The 18,549-nt window shown below is 35.1% G+C and overlaps 1 protein-coding gene across 2 annotated transcripts in view; it reads left to right on the forward strand.

Annotated features, from left to right (window-relative positions):
• Positions 1-18,549, forward strand: part of DDX10 (DEAD-box helicase 10) — a 288,366-nt gene that overhangs the window by 48,342 nt on the left and 221,475 nt on the right. For both annotated transcript variants that reach the window (XM_033410182.2, XM_004282265.3), the window contains exons 10-13: positions 209-310; positions 1,498-1,585; positions 4,572-4,660; positions 7,574-8,051. In XM_033410182.2, coding sequence (XP_033266073.1) covers positions 209-310; positions 1,498-1,585; positions 4,572-4,660; positions 7,574-8,051 — 757 coding nt within the window. The remainder of the gene's footprint in view (positions 1-208; positions 311-1,497; positions 1,586-4,571; positions 4,661-7,573; positions 8,052-18,549) is intronic.

An 18,549-nucleotide genomic window follows, 5' to 3' on the forward strand; every position in this document is an offset into this window, starting at 1 on the left:
AATCAATGGGAATTGTAACTAATGATGAATTTTGAAAAAGGTGTTCAAGAGCCCTAGTTTTCTGTTGTCACAGAAGTTAAAAAAAATGGTATTCCTCATATTTACTAATTTGGTGAACTTGCTTTCTTGTTACCTGTTCATCAAACTGTTAAAATGTAAAGTGCAGATGGCATTAATGTGGAAGGGATTTTGTTTGTTTTTTGTTTAGGTACAAAGAGGATGGTGAAGCTTTATTAATTTTGCTTCCCTCAGAAGAAAAAGGGATGGTGCAGCAGCTTCTTCAGAAGAAAGTGCCTGTGAAGGAAATCAAGTAAGAACTATTTGCTGTCTTGATATTATTGTTAGAAAAATGAAGGCATGAAATTATTATGCCTAATTATGTATACCTAATTCCCTCCTCCCTCTAAGCTTTTCTGCTCTATGATTTTGGACTTTTTGTTTGCTTTGTTTTTAACAACTTTTTTAGAAGACTGTCATCGGAGAAAACAAGATGAAAAAGAGACCTTGTTAGCATCAGGAGGCATTGATGGTTGAAAGAATTAAACCTCTTGGCTGAACTTATTTTTGGGGTTGTCTGTCTATTTCAGAGGATTGTCCTCTCCTGTCATTGAAGATGTTTAGATTGAGTGTCAGCAGAATTGATTGTAGTCTCACTTATATTGGGGCCCTTGAAACACCCTGCTTTCATCTGGAGGAAAGTAACTTGGGAGGGTGGTTAGATGTGGTGGAGGAGTGGATAAGAGTTTAGATGAAACAAGATTGGGTGTGAGTTGATAATTGTTGAGGCTGAGTGAAAGTTTTCTACCTTTGTATATTTTGATATTTTCTGTAATTAAAAAAAATAAAAAACACCTCATCTGCCACCACCTATTACCACTCCAGCTTTTCAGGAACAAAATTGTTCAGTCTAAAATCAGGGAAACAAGTGGAATTTCCTTTGTGAAACCTAGAATAGATGCTTGTAAAAATTACATTCTTTCCTGTAATTTTCATTCTAAACCCCGGGCAGATTTAAGTAACCATTCTATTATGTTATGCCTGATTTCTAGATAAGGAAAACAATATTTATATGCTTGGCTACTTGTTTATTATTTGACTTTTGTTTTATGGTATTTGACTGAAAACGGAAATTGTATAAAAGTGACGTTTGCTTTCATTTATTCCATTTCATTGATGATCCACCTCCCACAAGAGGCTACTTTCTATCCTTAAAGACTTAAGAAGTGAACATTGCTAATTGTGGTGTTAACCTAATCTTTCAGTCACTCAGCATGGGTTGTTTAGAGAAAATGTGAATTTTACATTTTTTTCCTGCATTATTCAAAATATGCAGAGTCAAATTTCTGTCTAGTGTAATTTCAGTCTAATCTGGGTCATAGATGAGAAATAATGTTATAGATTTTAAAAATACTGAGGAAAATAGAAAATACTGTGTACTGTTTTCAGTTTCTAAAATTGAGATGTCTTAGTTTAATCTTTATCTTTTTGTTACAAAAGAATCAATCCAGAAAAACTTACAGACATTCAGAAAAAATTGGAATCGCTTTTAGCTCAAGATCAAGATTTAAAAGAAAGAGCTCAAAGGGTAAGTCATTTTTGAATTTGATACCTTCAGTGGAATAGAGCATATAATAAAGTTACGTTGTATCATTTTCTACTACTTCTAGGTTGCATAGTTATGCTTCAGATATTCAGGTAGTATAAAGTTCAGGTAAGTTTAACTTATTCTTTAACTTTGAAAAAATTATGTATTTCTTTCTTTTTTTTAAAAAAATTTTTGGCTGCACCACGTGGCATGTGGGATCTTGGTTCCCCAACCAGGGGATTGAACCCGTGTCCCTTGCAGTGGAAGCGTGGAGTCTTAACCACTGGACCGCCAGGGAAGTCCTAAAAGTATATATTTCTTATAGTAACTTGGAAAAATGTCTATTATTTGTCCATAGTCTTGTCAGACATATAGAAAATACTCTGATTTTTAAGTGCACAATGGCTGGATTTCTAATATACTTGATAAGGTTATCAACTTTTGATTTCTTCAGTAAAGTTTTTATTAACTTCTGACTGCACTTTCTTGACTGTAAAATTAATATCTTATATTAGGTTAAATTTCTAGAAAGCATAGCACTCTTGCTAAATTCTCTTTAGGAATGAGATATTAATCTATGACAGTGTTCCCAAACTGCTTTTTTTGGACTTAGAAATCCTCTTGATTAGCAAATACTCAAAGAATTGTCACTTTTAGTTATACTTATTTTTTAGTTCTTAGAGTACCCAGCAGTAGATTCTTTAGAAAAGGAAGATGTGAAATTATTTTGCGTTGTGCTTATAGCTGTCCAATCTTTGAATTGACAAATATTTGAGTCCCTGTTATGAAGTTCTTCATTTTCAGCACTTGTTTACTTATATTTTAGTTACGAGATCTACATAGGATATCTACATCTGCATCTCCCATAACTCAACAATGATTTAAAGAGTAGGGATTCAGAGATTGGAGGGAGAAAATAAAGAGGAGGCATGGAAAGGGCATCCTCAGTAGACAGAGGAGCCTGAGCAGAAAGTCAGTAGTCAGTCTTTTGTGTGATGGTTTTGAAAGTGGATATTCTAAGCAAAGAAGTTTTATTTAAAGAGAAGATCTTATGTTTAAAAAATTAACTTAGGTTATATTTTATCAAATTATTGTCACTGTGCTTAAAATACCAACATTAATGATGAAAGCTAAAATTCAGATGCTTAGTATGTGCTAGGCACTTAGCTGCAGCATGACCCTATTACATGACAGTTTGGTTTTTTTTTTTTTACATGACAGTTTGATATGCATTGTGTTATTTAATCTTGCCAACAACCTGTGAGGTAGGTGATATTGATTTGATTTTATAGATGGGAAAATAGGAGCTGAGGAAATTAAAAATTGTCCAGGGTGACGTAGCTATTAAGTGGCAGACCTAAGATTTAAATCCAGGTCTTTCTTCAGAACTTCCATGATACATCAGGAGAAGTTCCAGAGTATAAGAGAATCAAATGATGAACTGTGCGTAGTTAAACTTCTGTAAGCTCACTTCACCTGAAATCTAATGAAAAGGGTCTTTAAACAGATTTTTTTTCCTTAGTTTTTGGGCATATATTTAGGCATGGAAACATTTGTGTGCATGTTTTGCCTAGCAGACATACTTTAAGCTAGGAGTTAAATCTTTTAGAAGCTTTGGAAATAGTATGCACATTTGAAAATAATATACATGAATTCTGATGTCATGACTTTGTGCATACTTAGGTCATTCTATTATGAATCAGGAAATATGAAACACTGGAAGGATGTCATTTCACTGGTTTCTGCATATAACAAATGAGCCTTCCAGAATAAAATTATAGAAAAGCACATTGAAATAAATGATGTGATTTACTGGGTGTCACGCATGGTTTAGCAGAACGGCTAACTGTTGTCAGCTGCAGCAAGCTATCGAATTTCATAGAAGCGATTTTCTAGCTTTTATTATAATCTGGATAGAACAAAAACAATAAGAAACTGGGATGATTTCTTGTGGACGATTGTAGGGGAAAAATTATCCTTGAATTATTCATTTTAATGCCTATGGAGACAGGGAAAATGGTTTGAAGATTAGTGTAAATGGTTTGAAGAAAGGATTAGTGTAAAGTTAGAGAAAATGTGAAGTTTAGGAAATATAGAAATGGGAATTAAATATACTTTACAAAAATTAATTTTAAAATCAAAAAATAAAACTCCTGCTTACATATGTTTCACCATCTTTGCTGCCTGTTTATTTTACAGACTGACAGAGGATCCAGGACGATGTTTACTTTTTAGTTTGCAATAGCTCTTGGTATAAAGATAGTTTACTTTCTTTCTTTTTTTTTTAACACAAACAAGAAAAATATTACAAGTTAATGACAGATTACTTGAAATTATAATGACAACTAATTACTTGAAATTATAATAAAAAAGAAAAAGCTTTAGGAATAAACTTTTCCTGTTATGATTTTATTAAGCTTAATTTAAGTACAGTAAAATTTTGTTGTAGTAGTCAAAGGATGTTTTCAAGTAATAATTATTACTTATAACTGGTATTCATTGGTACTTAATGTATTCCAGAAGAAATGCCGAGTACTCTACATGCATTTTTCTCATTTAATTCTCATAACACTCTGAGTAGAAGGTACTGTTATATTATGTTTGATAGATGAGGAAACTGACAGAGAAATGAGAAACTTGCTCAGCTAGTAAGATGTGGAGCTCAGATTTCAACTGTATTATTCCAAAGCCTGTGTTTTTCCATATTAATGCACCTGAATGGTATTAACTTCTAGAATAGCTTTTTGAGAAGGTTATGTTTTATGTTGAGTTGGCTTGATGAAACCAAATTTAAAGTCTTTTCTAATATTACAATTAGAAAAAGGTAGGTTTTTTTGTTTTTGTGGGATGACATATACTCAGCTATTTTTGAGGTTTTTCACTACTGTTGAATTTATCCTTTTGATTAATTTTTTTATCTCAGTTAAAATTCATTTTCCATTTCTGACTAGTATATATCTTACGCTTCAGCCTTTTATGTTTACAGTGTTTTGTCTCCTACATACGTTCAGTGTATCTGATGAAGGATAAAGAAATATTTGATGTGAGCAAGTTACCTATACCTGAATATGCCCTGTAAGTATTCATATTATAGTTTTGTTTGTGAATCCTTAAAGTTAGAGGGAATTTGTTTGAAACCTGGTTTTGAGAGTCTTAGTTTAAACCACTGTGCCTTACCTTAAAAGAATCTGTTGAAGATTTGCAGAGAAAAAGATTATATAAACTGTAGAAAACTTGTTGAGCTTTCAGTTGTCAGGAATTTCAGTCAGGAAGAAGTTTCTTACTTGTAAGTATAAATTCCTGAAAGTTACACTGGCAGTTTCCTGTAGTTTGGGCTTAAAGGAGATGGAGAGCAATTGACAAGCATTCTTTGAAATCTTTAAATGTCTGTAGCCCTCTTGTTTTCTAAAAAGCTGGCTTGGTTTACTGTAGTTCTTTTTATGCTTTGGATGCAAGTCTCTTTGTCAGTTCTTCCCTTCTTTTAGATTGGTTTCCCATGCTGCTTATTGCCTGGATATTCTTTGTGTCTTGATGTTTCTTACATGTGCTCACAGTTACCATGGCAAAATGTCTCTCTTTAGTAATTGTGGTTACTATTATATGAAAACGGAACTCTTGGTCTTGTTTTGGCTTAGTAGTTGAAGGATTTTTTTTCCTAATCTTTTCAGGTATAAAGGAGGAGCATCTGTTTTTTCAATGGGGTCCCACTTGTGGGAAAAGCGTTGACAAAATCCTATAGAAGCACCCTTAAGGTTACTCATACTTTGAATGTCAGATTGAAATCTCCTAGTCTGTGATGAAATATGTACTTTCAAAGCAAGGTCTGTGTATTTGGCCTGCTTTCCAGGAATTCGAGTACCTTTACCTTTGAGTCTAATAAAAACTTGTATCCGAGTGAGCTGCTGTTTTCCATTCTTCATGTTACATTGCAAGTTCATTATAACAGGTAATTTGTCAGTTGTAACATTTTAGAGCCATTTAATTTGCTAGATAACAAAGTAAGGTCACTGACTTTTTGTTTAGGTAATGGATGGAAAATCACATGCCAGGGATAACATGTTTTTGTTTGCTTATCTCTTTACGAATTTTAAAATTTCTGAATATGATTCATGGTTTAGGTTATTAGCTGATTTTTGTGCTTCATGAAATTCTATCCTGGTTTCCTGGTTTTCTCATTGACATAGCTGAGATATTAGCAAACAGGAGAGGCACAGGTCTTTTAATGCTGCAGGGCCATATTTAGAGGACATTTTGTTGCCACAGATGCCAGTAAATCTCATCTGTTTACAGTTGAAGACCTTTGCTTTTTGTTGGTGATGCTTAGGGAAGCAGAAAGTTAAATTCTGAGCCTAAATTACTGGTACAGTTTAACTTGGTGTTTTAATTTAATTTTTGTGGATTTTAGATGTATAATTTCCTTGATCTATAATTTCCTTTAGAAGCCTTTGATACCTAAAACAGTGCTATGTATGTGGGATAAAATAAAGGTTTAAAAAACTATTTTACTGAAGAAATATATTTTATTTATTTATATTAGTAAAATACTTTTTTGAATATTAAAGAAATATGTTTTAAATACCTAATATATCTAGTTCATTGAGCTAGGCATTAAAATTATAGATGTGGGGCTTCCCTGGTGGCGCAGTGGTTGAGAGTCCGCCTGCCGATGCAGGGGACACGGGTTCGTGCCCCAGTCTGGGAAGATCCCACATGCCACGGAGCGGCTAGGCCCGTGAGCCATGGCCGATGAGCCTGCGCGTCTGGAGCCTGTGCTCCGCAAGGGGAGAGGCCACAACAGTGAGAGGCTCGCGTACTGCAAAAAAAAAAAAAAAAAAAAAATTATAGATGTATGGTTATGTACTTCTACCTTAAAGGAGGTCCAAGTTTAGTAGCAGAGAAAGACATGTAAATGTAACTGTAATACATTGAGAGAAATGTTCTGATGCGTATTGAGTTTGTGATCCTAACTGTATCCCCTATAACAGTAATAATGACAAGTGCTCAGTAGTGGCTGCCTGTGTGTTAGGCACTATAATAGATGCATTGCCTCTGTGAACTCATTTTATTTTTATAATGATCCTATAATGTAGGTACTCTTGTCATGCCATTTTGCAAATGAGAGGACTGAGGTATAGAGAGGTTTAATAATGTCCTTTGATCATGTAGCTTATAGGTGACAGAGCCAGGATTTTAACCTCAACAGTTCTATTTATGAATCCAGGTTTTACAACCACACCTCTCAGTTTCTGTGAATTGTGTCTTATAGGAAAAAGGCAGTTGGTCCATTTTCTAATGTTAGCTTTTTATTATAGCAGGCCTTGCTTTAAGAGTTTCTTTTCAATCCATCTGTGGGAACTTAGAAGCTAGGAAAGACCTGACCATAAAGTAAATCTTGATCTTAGAAGGAGAAAATAAGATTTTTTTTTCTTTTTTGGTCTCAAGTTTAAAAATCCATTTTTATAGAAGTGATTGTGCCACATTATGTGTTAGAAGGGAGGATGATAATACTTGAGTTTATTCATTGCAGAGAACTGTGTTTTGTTCTTTCATGGTCATGCCTTTTCCAGCTTTAGTATTTATATTTTACAAAGTATTTTCATATAGTTAGTACATCAGATATTTATAACAGCTGTGAGATAGGCCTGGTAGGTATTGTTATCTCACATTTGAGAAAACTGAGGCTGAGAGTTATACTGGAAATAGGCAGATTTAGTAGTTGAACTGTTCCCTCGCTCTGGTCTCATGCTCTTTATTTTGTTAACTGTGTTACCATCTTAATGGAAAATGGGGTATCTCCAATATTTTCTGACAGGTATTCATTATCTTTTAGATCACCTAATGTGTCAAGATGGAGTTGTATCTCAGAGGAACATTTTCTTAAAAAAAAAATTTCCAAAAATATCAACTCCTGAGAAACTGTTTCATAATAAACTCATAAACACACCATCAGTGTGCTGAGATAACTGTTTTCATTTGCTCATATTTAAGGTCTCTTGGTCTTGCTGTGGCACCACGGGTAAGATTTCTTCAGAGAATGCAAAAACAACCCAACAAAGAACTGGTAGTGAGTCAAGATAATAAAGTAATTGAGCCAAGGACTCTCTCCCTCACCAGTGATGAAGTGGAAGAATTTAGAGCCTACTTCAATGAGAAAATGTCTATTCTCCAGAAAGGTGGGAAAATACCAGAAGGGACAGAGTACAGACTGGCTAGTGGTATTAGTGATGGAGAGGAAGAAGAGAAAGAATGTGAACAAGAAATGGAAGAGAAACTGGGAAAAACAAAAGGGTCTCAACCTCAGTCTGTCTCTAGCAATAAAGAGCCACAGAAGAACAAAGAAGTTCCTGTGCAGTTCTTGGACAGAGATGATGATGATGATGAGGACGATGGCCTCAATGCTGACTTCATTAAGGTGAAGAGGCGCAATGTGTTTGGGTTGGATCTTAAAGAGAATAAAACATTACAGGTAAGTTTACCCCTAGTGGAGGATCTTCTATTATTTCCTACCACTTCTTACCACGTGCTGCCTGTTGCCTTTGGGGAACTGTGGGAAAATAACCAGGAGAAATTTGTAGAATGACTTTCTTTGCTGTGAACTCTCCCTCCTTCTCCATCTTTAATGATGGAATAGGTGCTAAAGAATTCTCATTTTTCATAACTTTGGGAATTCTAAGAGGTTGACAGCTTTAATCTTTTCATTTATTGGTTTTCTGGTGCATGTTTTAAAAAGTAGCCAGTTTCATGATTATAACATTAAGTAATAAGGTGATGGGGTTTCGTGGTTTATGATGTGAGGATCCTTCACTGTGATTCTTAGTATACTACTTTGTGATTTAAATAATTATAAATATTCCTTACAACAATTCAATCTCTCTAAACTTTTAATGAGACATTTGGTTTTGGGCACCAATCCAGAATCTTAAAAAGAAAGCCAGCACTTCTATTTAAAGGCCGCTTATGAAGGTTTATTAAGTTTCACATAGGTCCTTTGTTTCTCACTAGGCACCTGCTAGGAGGAATAAAAGAGATAATCAAGGTAAAGCACCTGTTTCCTGGGGTACTTGTAGGTGCACAGTAAATATGTTTCTCCACCCTTCCCTTATTTTCGTTTTAATTTTGTATGCCTTATTCTTGATCATTTCTTTGGAGAGAATTGAATGAAAAATGAACCTGAACTCTTATTCCTTATACAATTCTTTATACAATATTGTGACAAGAGTCACAATAGGAAATATTAAATTTTGAACTATGAAACTTGGATAGGTGTTTTTTAAAATTAATTAATTATTATTTTTGGCTGTGTTGGATCTTCATTGCTGTGTGCGGCTTTCTCTAGTTGAAGAGAGCGTGGGCTTCTCACTGCAGTGGCTTCTCTTGCTGCGGAGCACGGGCTCTAGAGCACATGGGCTTCAGTAGATGTGGCGCGTGGGCTCTAGAGCGCAGGCTCAGTAGTTGTGGCTCACGGGCCTAGTTGCTCCACCGCATGTGGGGTCTTCCCAGACCAGGGCTCGAACCCGTGTCCCCTGCATTGGCAGGCGGATTCTTAACCACTGTGCCACCAGGGAAGCCCTGGATAGGTGTTTTTTAAAGTAACTAAATAAAAACTTTAAAAGTAGCAAACATACTTACTGAGTACTTTATGTATTAGGCATTTTCTAAACATTATCTCATTTGGTCCTTGAATAACCCTACAGGTAGGTACTCTATCATTATACAAGTAAGAGGAAAATAACGGAGATACAGAGATAATAAAATAGTGAGGTGCACAATTAATTCTTGGCAAAGTCGGAGTTTGAATCTAGGTATTCTCACTCTAATACTCGTATCTTGACCAATAATCTGTTTTTTTGAAGTCTGATTTAGGTTTTCTCTTACGTTTTCTTCTGGACTTTTTATAGTTTTAGCACTTGAGTTTAGGGCTAGTGTTCATTTCAATTTAATTTTTGTGTACGGTATGAGGTAAGGGTTGAGGTTCCAATGCCTCCCTCCCCCCATGTGGATGTCCAGTTGAACCAGTACTGTTTTCTGAAATTACTGTCCTTTTTCCATTCTAGTTACCTTGACTCTTTGTTGACCATGTACGTTTAGGTCTCTGTGTTGACTCTCTTGGTTTTATACAGTTACCCTTTCATAAATAACACCGGTGTCAATTAGTATAGCTTTATGGTAAATCTCAAGTCAGATAGTGTTAGTCTTCCAACTTGATATTTTAAAAAATTTTGAGCATTTTTAGACCATTGCATTTCCATGTAAGTTTTTGAATCAGCTAGTTAATATTTATAGAAAGTCTTTTCATATTTTCATTGAGATTGCATTGAATGTATAAATCTATTTGGGGAGAATTAACAATATTGACTCTTCTGATTCAGTATATGACATATCTTTCCATTTATCTAGGTCTTCTTTAATATCTTTTAGTATTTTTTAATAATTTTAAGCATGTACGTCTTACCACATATTTTGTTAGATCCATCACTATTTTATAGTTTTCAATGCTATTATAAATACTTCAAAAAATTCAGTTTCTCATTTTTTGTTGCTAGAATATAGAAGTACAGTTTTTGCATACCAGTCATTCTAAACTGTCCTGTTAAGTTCTTGTGGCTGTTTTTTGAGATTCTTTGGAGTTTTCTTTGGATCTTCTCTGTAGCTGGTCATGGTATTTGTGAATAAAGATAGTTTCATTTCTTCCTTTCCAATCTGTGTGTCTTTTATTTCATTTTCTTACTTGATTACACTGTATGTTGAGCAGCAGTAGTGAGAATGGACATCATTGTCTTGTTCCTGTCTTAGGGAGGGGAAACATTCAGTCCTTTACCATTACATCCGATGTTAGCTGTAGGTTTTTTGTAAATGCTTTTAACGGGTTGAGGAAGTTCATTCTATTTCTGGCTGGTTTAGTGTTTTTATCAGAAATGGATGGTGAATTTTGTCAGATGCTTTTTCTGCACCTATTAGGGTGAACATAGAGTTGTTGTTATTTATTCTGTCAGCACATTGATTTTTCTAATGTTGAACCAACCTTAAATTCCTATGATAAACCTCACTCATTCGTGATGTGCTTTCCTGTATCTATTACAGGACTTTATTTGCTAATATTTTGTTAAGGGTCTTTGCTTCTGTGTTCATAAGGAATATTGGTTTGTAGTTTTCCTGTAATGACTTTGAGGACATGACACGTTTTAAAAGCTTTAGATACATTTTGCCACTGTCCTGCAGAGAGGTCATATTGATCATTGTCCCACGGGCTTTATGTCCGTGCCCATTTACTAACACCAACACCGAATATCCACATGTTTTTACTGTTTTGAAACAAACAGTTAGTGAGAAATTCAAACTTACTATTTCAATTTATTTTTCCTTGATTCTGTTATTGAACATTATTCATTTATTTATCCATTGTATAATTTCTGTGTGTGTATTGCTTGTTTTCCTCTCTCTTTTTTTCTCTTACGATATTGGTCTCTTTCCTGTTGATTAGCAAGATGTCCTTAAACTTTAATTACTATTACTGGCTCCCACCACTTTTTTTGCCTGCCTTCCTTACTGGATTTTGAATTTCCTGAAATTATTGTCTTACTGACCAGTGTGTGTTGTCTTACTGACCAGTGTGTGTTCACGGCTTGATGCAGTGTCTAGGACCTAGTGCAGATTTCACAAATGTTTCATGAATGAATAAGTGAATCACTCATATCTTCTTTCACTTTGATAGTTTTATTTGCTGTGAATTATGTAGAATTCATATATGTAGAGTATATTCTTTGAAATCTATATTTTGAAACTGAGTATGATTTGTCTGATTGACTTACAATAATTCAAAAGGTATTGTTGAATTTTCTATAAACATGAGCAGAAATGACTTATTTGACTTGAATGATATAGCTGTGCAGGCCAAGCTTTGTAATTTAGATAGTAAATAAAAATATCTAATAGTAATGATAACTACTGTTATCATTGTTAACATATCACTGTTATTCTGTTAACTAAGAATATGTTTGCATAGCATAGCATAGTATAAAAAGTTCTATCTTGAAAATACCTGCTTTTTTTTTTTTAGCCATAACAAATGGGAAATATTATAGTGTTTGTGTCAAATGTGAGGGAACTTTTGGGGCAGTTACAGGATTTTTAAGAAGCCAATAAAGGAATGTTTTTCTGTATCTTCCTGCACATTTCCTAGTACTATACACAAAAAGTAGAGTTAAAATTATTGGCTCTTTAGCTGAAATAGAAATAGAAATAGAAAGGCTTGTCAACTTTACCTGTTATTTGCCTTTGAATTTTCAAAATCAATATTTATTTGTACTCAGATTATCATTTTTTTTTTGTTGTTGTTCTTTATCATGTTTTCAAGGCATTTGGTTTTGAGTGTGATTTTGTATCCACAATCTCAACTTGACTTTCCTATTTAGCCTTTGTTTTGGCGCTTTATATTTTCATATTGCATTGCAGCCATCACTCACTGGAAGCTGCTTTTTTCTTTTATTACCTGTTTTTAAGGATAGACCTGATAAAGTAAAGAAAACCAAACAAACCTTACACAAAATGGGAAATAATACTATCATTTACATATATAAATGAATCTATTCTTCTTAAGATTAAATATTGGGTTCGCTGAAAAGTTCGTTTGGGTTTTTCTGCAACATCTTATGGAAAAACCCGGACGAACTTTTTTGGCCAACCCAAAACTTTTTCAGACACTGCTGCCTTTGTTCAAATATTTTTGTTGCTGCTGTTTTAGAATTTTCTTTAGGGACAGCATACCAGGCATGCAAGGGAACTGGTTTCATTACCTCTATCACAGGCTGTTCTCTTTGTCTTGTTATCTTTTTCCTCATTTCTTGCTCCCTTGGAGCAGTTGTAGAACTCAATTGAGACTTGGAGTCAGTGGGAACACATTGGATTACAGATTACATGGAATTTGTTTATCATATCATTATCATTAATAAAATAATATATTTTTTGGTATTTTACCATATACCAGTGCTTTCCTTGCAAGTATTCATTTTATCCTCATGACAGGAAAGGCAGATGCTATTATTTAAAATTTCAGAGACTTTTAAGTGACTTTTCCAAGGTTACAGTGGTGGAGTTAGTACTACAATCTATCCCTGATGTCAGATCACATTCTCTTTCTCGTTTATTCTGTGGCCTACTGTCATTTGTGTGTGGTTTACTTTCTGTAAATGGGTAGTGCCAGTGTAATTGACAGCACTGTAGATAATTTTGGGCAACCCATTGTGTGCAGACACTTTGAATACAGAATTGATAAGTTTACCTCTTTAGACTTGGGCATAAATGGAGAAGAGAGGTACTGAGTGCCAGGGGCAAGTGATATCTTCTGGAAGACTGCCCTGTCACAGTTCTTTTCCATTTGACAGGTTCAAGGCATTGACAGAGAAACAGATCTCCTTAGCATTGGAGAGGGAGTCATGAGTGATGGAGCCATGAAAGAAATGGGCGGGAGAGAGCACACTTGGGCTGATTAGGCACTACAGTAGTAAGAGAAGTTTGGTTGACCTCCCACATAGGGAAGGGACTTTTATTTTTTTTTATTTATTTAATTTTTTGGGGGGACTTTTATTTTGCCTTGCTTTCTTGGCTGTTGGGTGTCTAGAAAGTTAGCTTCCAGAGAGACAGTGTTAGAGAAGAGCGTGAATATATAATTAAAATGTTGAAATTGAGAATGATTTTAAAACATGTTCTTGGGCTTCCTTGGTGGCGCAGTGGTTGAGAGTCCGCCTGCAGATGCAGGGGACATGGGTTCGTGCCCCGGTCCAGGAGGATCCCATGTGCTGTGGAGCGGCTGGGCCCGTGGGCCATGGCCGCTGAGCCTGTGTGTCCGGAGCCTGTGCTCTGCAACGGGAGAGGCCACAACAGTGAGAGGCCCGCGTACCGCAAAAAAACAAAAACAAACAAAAAAAATGTTCTTAAATATGAGAATGAAATCTCTAAGCAAACACTTTTCTCTCTCATATTTTACAGTTGTTTAGAAATGAGACTGATAGGTGGATTCCATTTTAGCTCAGCAAGCGTCCTTTTAAAGCTTTCTCAACAGTAAACATACATCAGTCTTGGTTAAGATTTGAATGATACTCATAAATTATTCTTTGTCCTTAGAGCTGAATCTATATTCTGTTTACATTTTAATTTTATATTTTGGCACAAAATTCTTAGTAAGTATTTTAGGAACTCACTGTTGGTGGTAAAACATAGGTTAGCTAATTTTATTATTAAATTGTTGCTTATGAGTATTCTCTTATAAATATATTAGAAGTTCTTCATCAAGAATCAGATATTTGGGAGCTGGGATTTTTCTGCCTCTTGTCTCCTCTCCTTTTCCCTTTCACTCCCTTCTTGCTTTCATTTTTTTCTCCTCACAGCAGTGATTACTGAGTGCCTACAAGGTGCCAGGGGCTGTGCTAGGTTCTTAGTAAGTTTCAGAGCCTTATACTTTCGTTAACATAGCAGACTATTAAACCAAAATTTCAGTACATAATCTTAGATTTCTGTTCATTTATTGATTCTTGAAACCAAATGTTTTAAAGTGTTAACATTGGCACCACAGTAAAGAAGACATCCTGAGAGAAGTTGAGCCTTAAAGCATGAATATGAGTTAATAGGAAGGGGAATAAGCATTCTAAGCAGAGAGTACAGAATGAGCAAAACCATGGCCACAAGAAAGTGTGTGTTTAGTGTGGGAGCTATTTCTGGTATGATGTTTAGTTTCAGTAGTTAGCCTTTCTGAGGCTTAGTGTCCATCTCTGTAAAGTTACTACCTGGCAGAGTTATTGTGATGCTTAGAGATAGAAAGCAACCAGCACAGTTTGTGTATGTAGAAGGAGCATGGTTAAAATTAGCTATTATTTCTACTTGATGAAGTATAATAGGAACATACAGGTAAAGGGTTTATAGAACTTTGCCGGTGCAATGGCTAGGCAGTGTCCGAGGTAGTGCTGAAAAATAAAGGCTTTTTCTGAATCAGGTCGCATTGTAGAGAGAAAAAGTGATGTATTTTTTTTATTCCAGATGTAGTATCAGGAAACAAGACTACTTTTTGATTTTAGCATAGTTGATAGAGCAGTTTTCACATTTTCAGTGTCCTGCATTGATCTGGAGAGTGCTAAGGCCTACACTGATACCACAGGTCAGGTGATGTCATAGCCAGGTATTTAAGGAGAACTTATAATTTGGTATAATCAGACCATAACTAAGCAAGCATAGTGCCCTGTGGAAATAAATCAATTGGTTATAAATAAAACTAAAAATGATGTTAGTAGTTGATATTTAATGTGGTCATTAAATGAAATTCATTATTATATGAATATTTTTCTGGGTGGAGTTCTCTGTCCAATTAACTGGCAGTATTCTTGTGAATATTAATACTATGCAGTATACCTCTAGAAGATATTATATAGAAGATACTAGGTTATAGATATTGTTTATATGTTTAAGACTGTTGATTTAAAAATGGACATTAGACCATTGACAAAGGAATGGATAAAGAAGATGTGGTACATATATACAATGGAATATTACTTAGCCATAAACAAGAATGAAATAATGCCATTTGCAGCAACATGGATGGACCTAGAGATTGTCATACTGAGTGAAGTAAGTCAGAGAAAGACAAATATCATACAGTATTGCTTATATGTGGAATATAAAAAAAATGGTACAAATGAACTTATTTACAAAACAGAAATAGAGTCACAGATGTAGTAATCTTATGGTTCCCAGCAGGGAAAGGGAAGGAGGGATAAACTGGGAGATTGGGATTGACATATACACACTACTGTATATAAAATAGATAACTAATAAGGACCTACTGTATAGCACAGAGAACTCTACTCAAAACTCTGTAATGACCTATATGGGAAAAGAATCTACAAAGAGTGGGTATATGTATATATATAGCTGATTCACTGTGCTGTACAGCAGAAACTAATATAACATTGTAAATCAGCTATACTTCAATAAAAATTTTAAAAAATGGCATTAGAGAAAGTAATGCCCTTGTTTGGGGAGTGATTGGGCATGCTGATGAGCTGCTTTAGGAGAGTGCTGATTTAACTGTTTTTTTAGCCCCATAATTTAATTTAAAAATGGGAATGAACCATGTTAACTTATTTCCAGAAATTTCTTGCAGACAACTATGTTTTTGTAGAAGAAGATCAGGAAATGATGAACATCTTTTGGTTTCCTATAATCTGCCATGCCTTTGAGTATTGCATCTCATTGCTTAAACTCTCCACAACCTTGCACAGTATTATCCCCATTTTGTGGGTTAAGAAACAGAGGCTTTGAAAAGTTCCGTTGCTTGCCTAATGTCCCACAGTTGGTGAAGTGGCAGAACTGGAATTTGTTGTGCCCAGGCTCATCGACTCTTTTGACTGTGCTTCTTTCGATTCCTGTCATTTCTACATTTTAGCAGTTCTTCTTTACTTTAGTGCTCTTTACTTTTAGTGTTCCTCTTTACTTCCCACTAGCACTACCACTGTTCTGTCCCACACCGTTTTCACCTCAGACTTGGCTTGTGGGATAAGCCTCGTAATTGGTCCCAAATGTTGTTCTTCTGAGTCATCTTCCTGTGAACCTCTCTCAGATCTATTTTTTTCATGTGGTTGACCTTCCATGCCTCCCTTCATTTCATCCTTTTCAGTTGGGCTTTGTAAGCTAGCCCCTTCCCTGTTAAACTACCAGTCCAGTGCATTCTTCCCAGTGTGAGTTTCCACTTACACTGAAGGGATTCCTTCCCAGGATATTCTCACCACTCCAGCCTTTCACATCTTATCTTTCAAGATTCAGGGCTGAGCTTGCCTCTTCCTTGAAGTCTTTCTTTACTTACTTATTCCACTGACCTCCAGATTCCAATTGTCTGTTTTGCTAGTACTTTTCTTTTTGGCTCTTCATAATAGACCTACTTGAATGTCTTAATTTCCATTTCTCCTGGTGATTCCTGAGATTGTCATAACCTTTGTATGCAAGGGTCTTATATATTGCTGTTGAATTAAACAGAAGGGAAAACTCTTTAAAATAAAACCTAGGAGTCAAGAAACTTTATTCTCAATTTTTTGATACCATGAAGTGGAACACAATCTTAAATGTTGAGTAGCTCAAATAGAGTTGGTATATATGTTCTTTTGTCTTCTTACAGGTGCTTTTATTTTATTTTATTTTATTTTTGCATCCTGTGCTTAATTCTTGTAGGCTTCATTCTAATTCAAAAGGAATACTTACTGTGTGACTTGAAGCTTAAATGTATATACTGAGTTGCTATATATATGTATATATATATTTTTCTCCCCTATTTGAGTTTTGTATGCAGATGATTTCCTAAGGATGTAAATTGTCAGTGGAAAGCTAAAAGTTTTTGGCTTGATGTTTATTCTTTCACATGCTGCATCATTATTGTATCAAAAATATTTCAACTTGTTTCTCTTCATTTCCTAGTTTTATACATATTCAATGTTTAAAGGAACTGCTGACTAGTACTGGATTTTCTCATGACCTACTTTTATAGCCTAAATTTCAGGAACTACATTTATCAGGGCATGCTTATCTTCATTTTAAGCTAAAGTGGAGGTAATGACAGAAATTTGAAATAGGACAGGCTATTCTTGAAGAGGGTCATATAAGTTGCCCTTGAACTTGACTGTTAGGATAATCAGAAATAAGGAGCTTTTCAAAGTCATCAACAGGTGCTTCTGTACGTGTGTGTGTGTGTGTGTGTGTGTGTGTGTGTGTGTGTGTGTGTATATAACAAATATAACTATAGAGAATTTAGACTAATATGCCAGGTTTTCTGCTTATGAACAGATTAGTTCCAGTATGCTCTTTGTGAGATCCTTTGTTCTTGAGTCTAAGCCATCAGTATATGTATATTTACCTAAAGCTTTTTAATGGAAGGACTGTCTTTGTGGTGACACTGGATTTAACTGTTCAAGTTTCTTTCCAACTCTTAAATTTTTCCAAATGTATTTCACTTTTGACTTTGTTCTTTTCAGTGTATGTTTTTGAAACACAGCTTCAAAAATCCATGCTGTGTCTTGAGTCCAAGGCAGCAGTAGAAGCTAGTGCCATCTGGTGGTGACAGGCAGAGTTAAATCACATTTGCTTTGATGTGAAGCTTTGTTTCTATCATGAAAGTTTCTATTTTAGGTGAAATGAAGGCTTGTTAAATGAAGCATTAATGAGATTAAAAAAAAAATTCACTCCTTCAGCAAATATTTACTGCATACCTGCCATGTGCCAGGCATTGAAACATCACCATTCCCTCTCCTCATGGAGTGTTATGTTCTAGTGAAGGGAGATGGACAAAAACTATAAACATGTGCTGTGGGAAAAATGAAGCATGGTAAGGGGGTGGGGTGTAGCATTCCAAATAGTAGGATGGTGAGAGGCACCTCCCTGAGAGTGTGTAAGGCACTCTTCTGCTATTGCTAGATTAAGACCTTTAGATGTTTTAAGCATTTAAGATTATGGTGCTTCCTCTGCCCATATGTAATTTGAAACAAAAAGAGTACTACATTTTAAAACAGAGTCCTCAAGTTATTATTTTTTCCATGATGACTACTTCATTGCTTTTGTTGAAATATGTTATTTCAGAAACATTTTTTCTTAAAATACTCCAGTTTTGCTGGTGCCCTGAGCATGTGTGGTGAATAACCAGTTGGTTATTTGCACTTGAAAGCTAGGCCTGTTAGGGGAATGGAAAGAGAATTCAGACCCTCTTGGGAGCAGGCGCTAGCAAGTAAATTGGTCAGAGCAATGGCACTTCAATGAAGTTCAGTGGGAACAGGGATGCCTGTATATTAAGAAAGGCCTATTTTTCAGTAAAAGTAAAGTCTAAGCATAAATTACATACTTACAAAATAAGTATAAGATTAGCATAGTGATTTCATGATGGTTTAAAATTTTAAAGTCTTTAGGGCAGTGCTTCTCAAGCTATGTTTGCTGAAGGG

Source organism: Orcinus orca, chromosome 8 (genome assembly GCF_937001465.1).
Source record: "Orcinus orca chromosome 8, mOrcOrc1.1, whole genome shotgun sequence".
Taxonomy (NCBI): Eukaryota; Metazoa; Chordata; class Mammalia; order Artiodactyla; family Delphinidae; genus Orcinus; species Orcinus orca.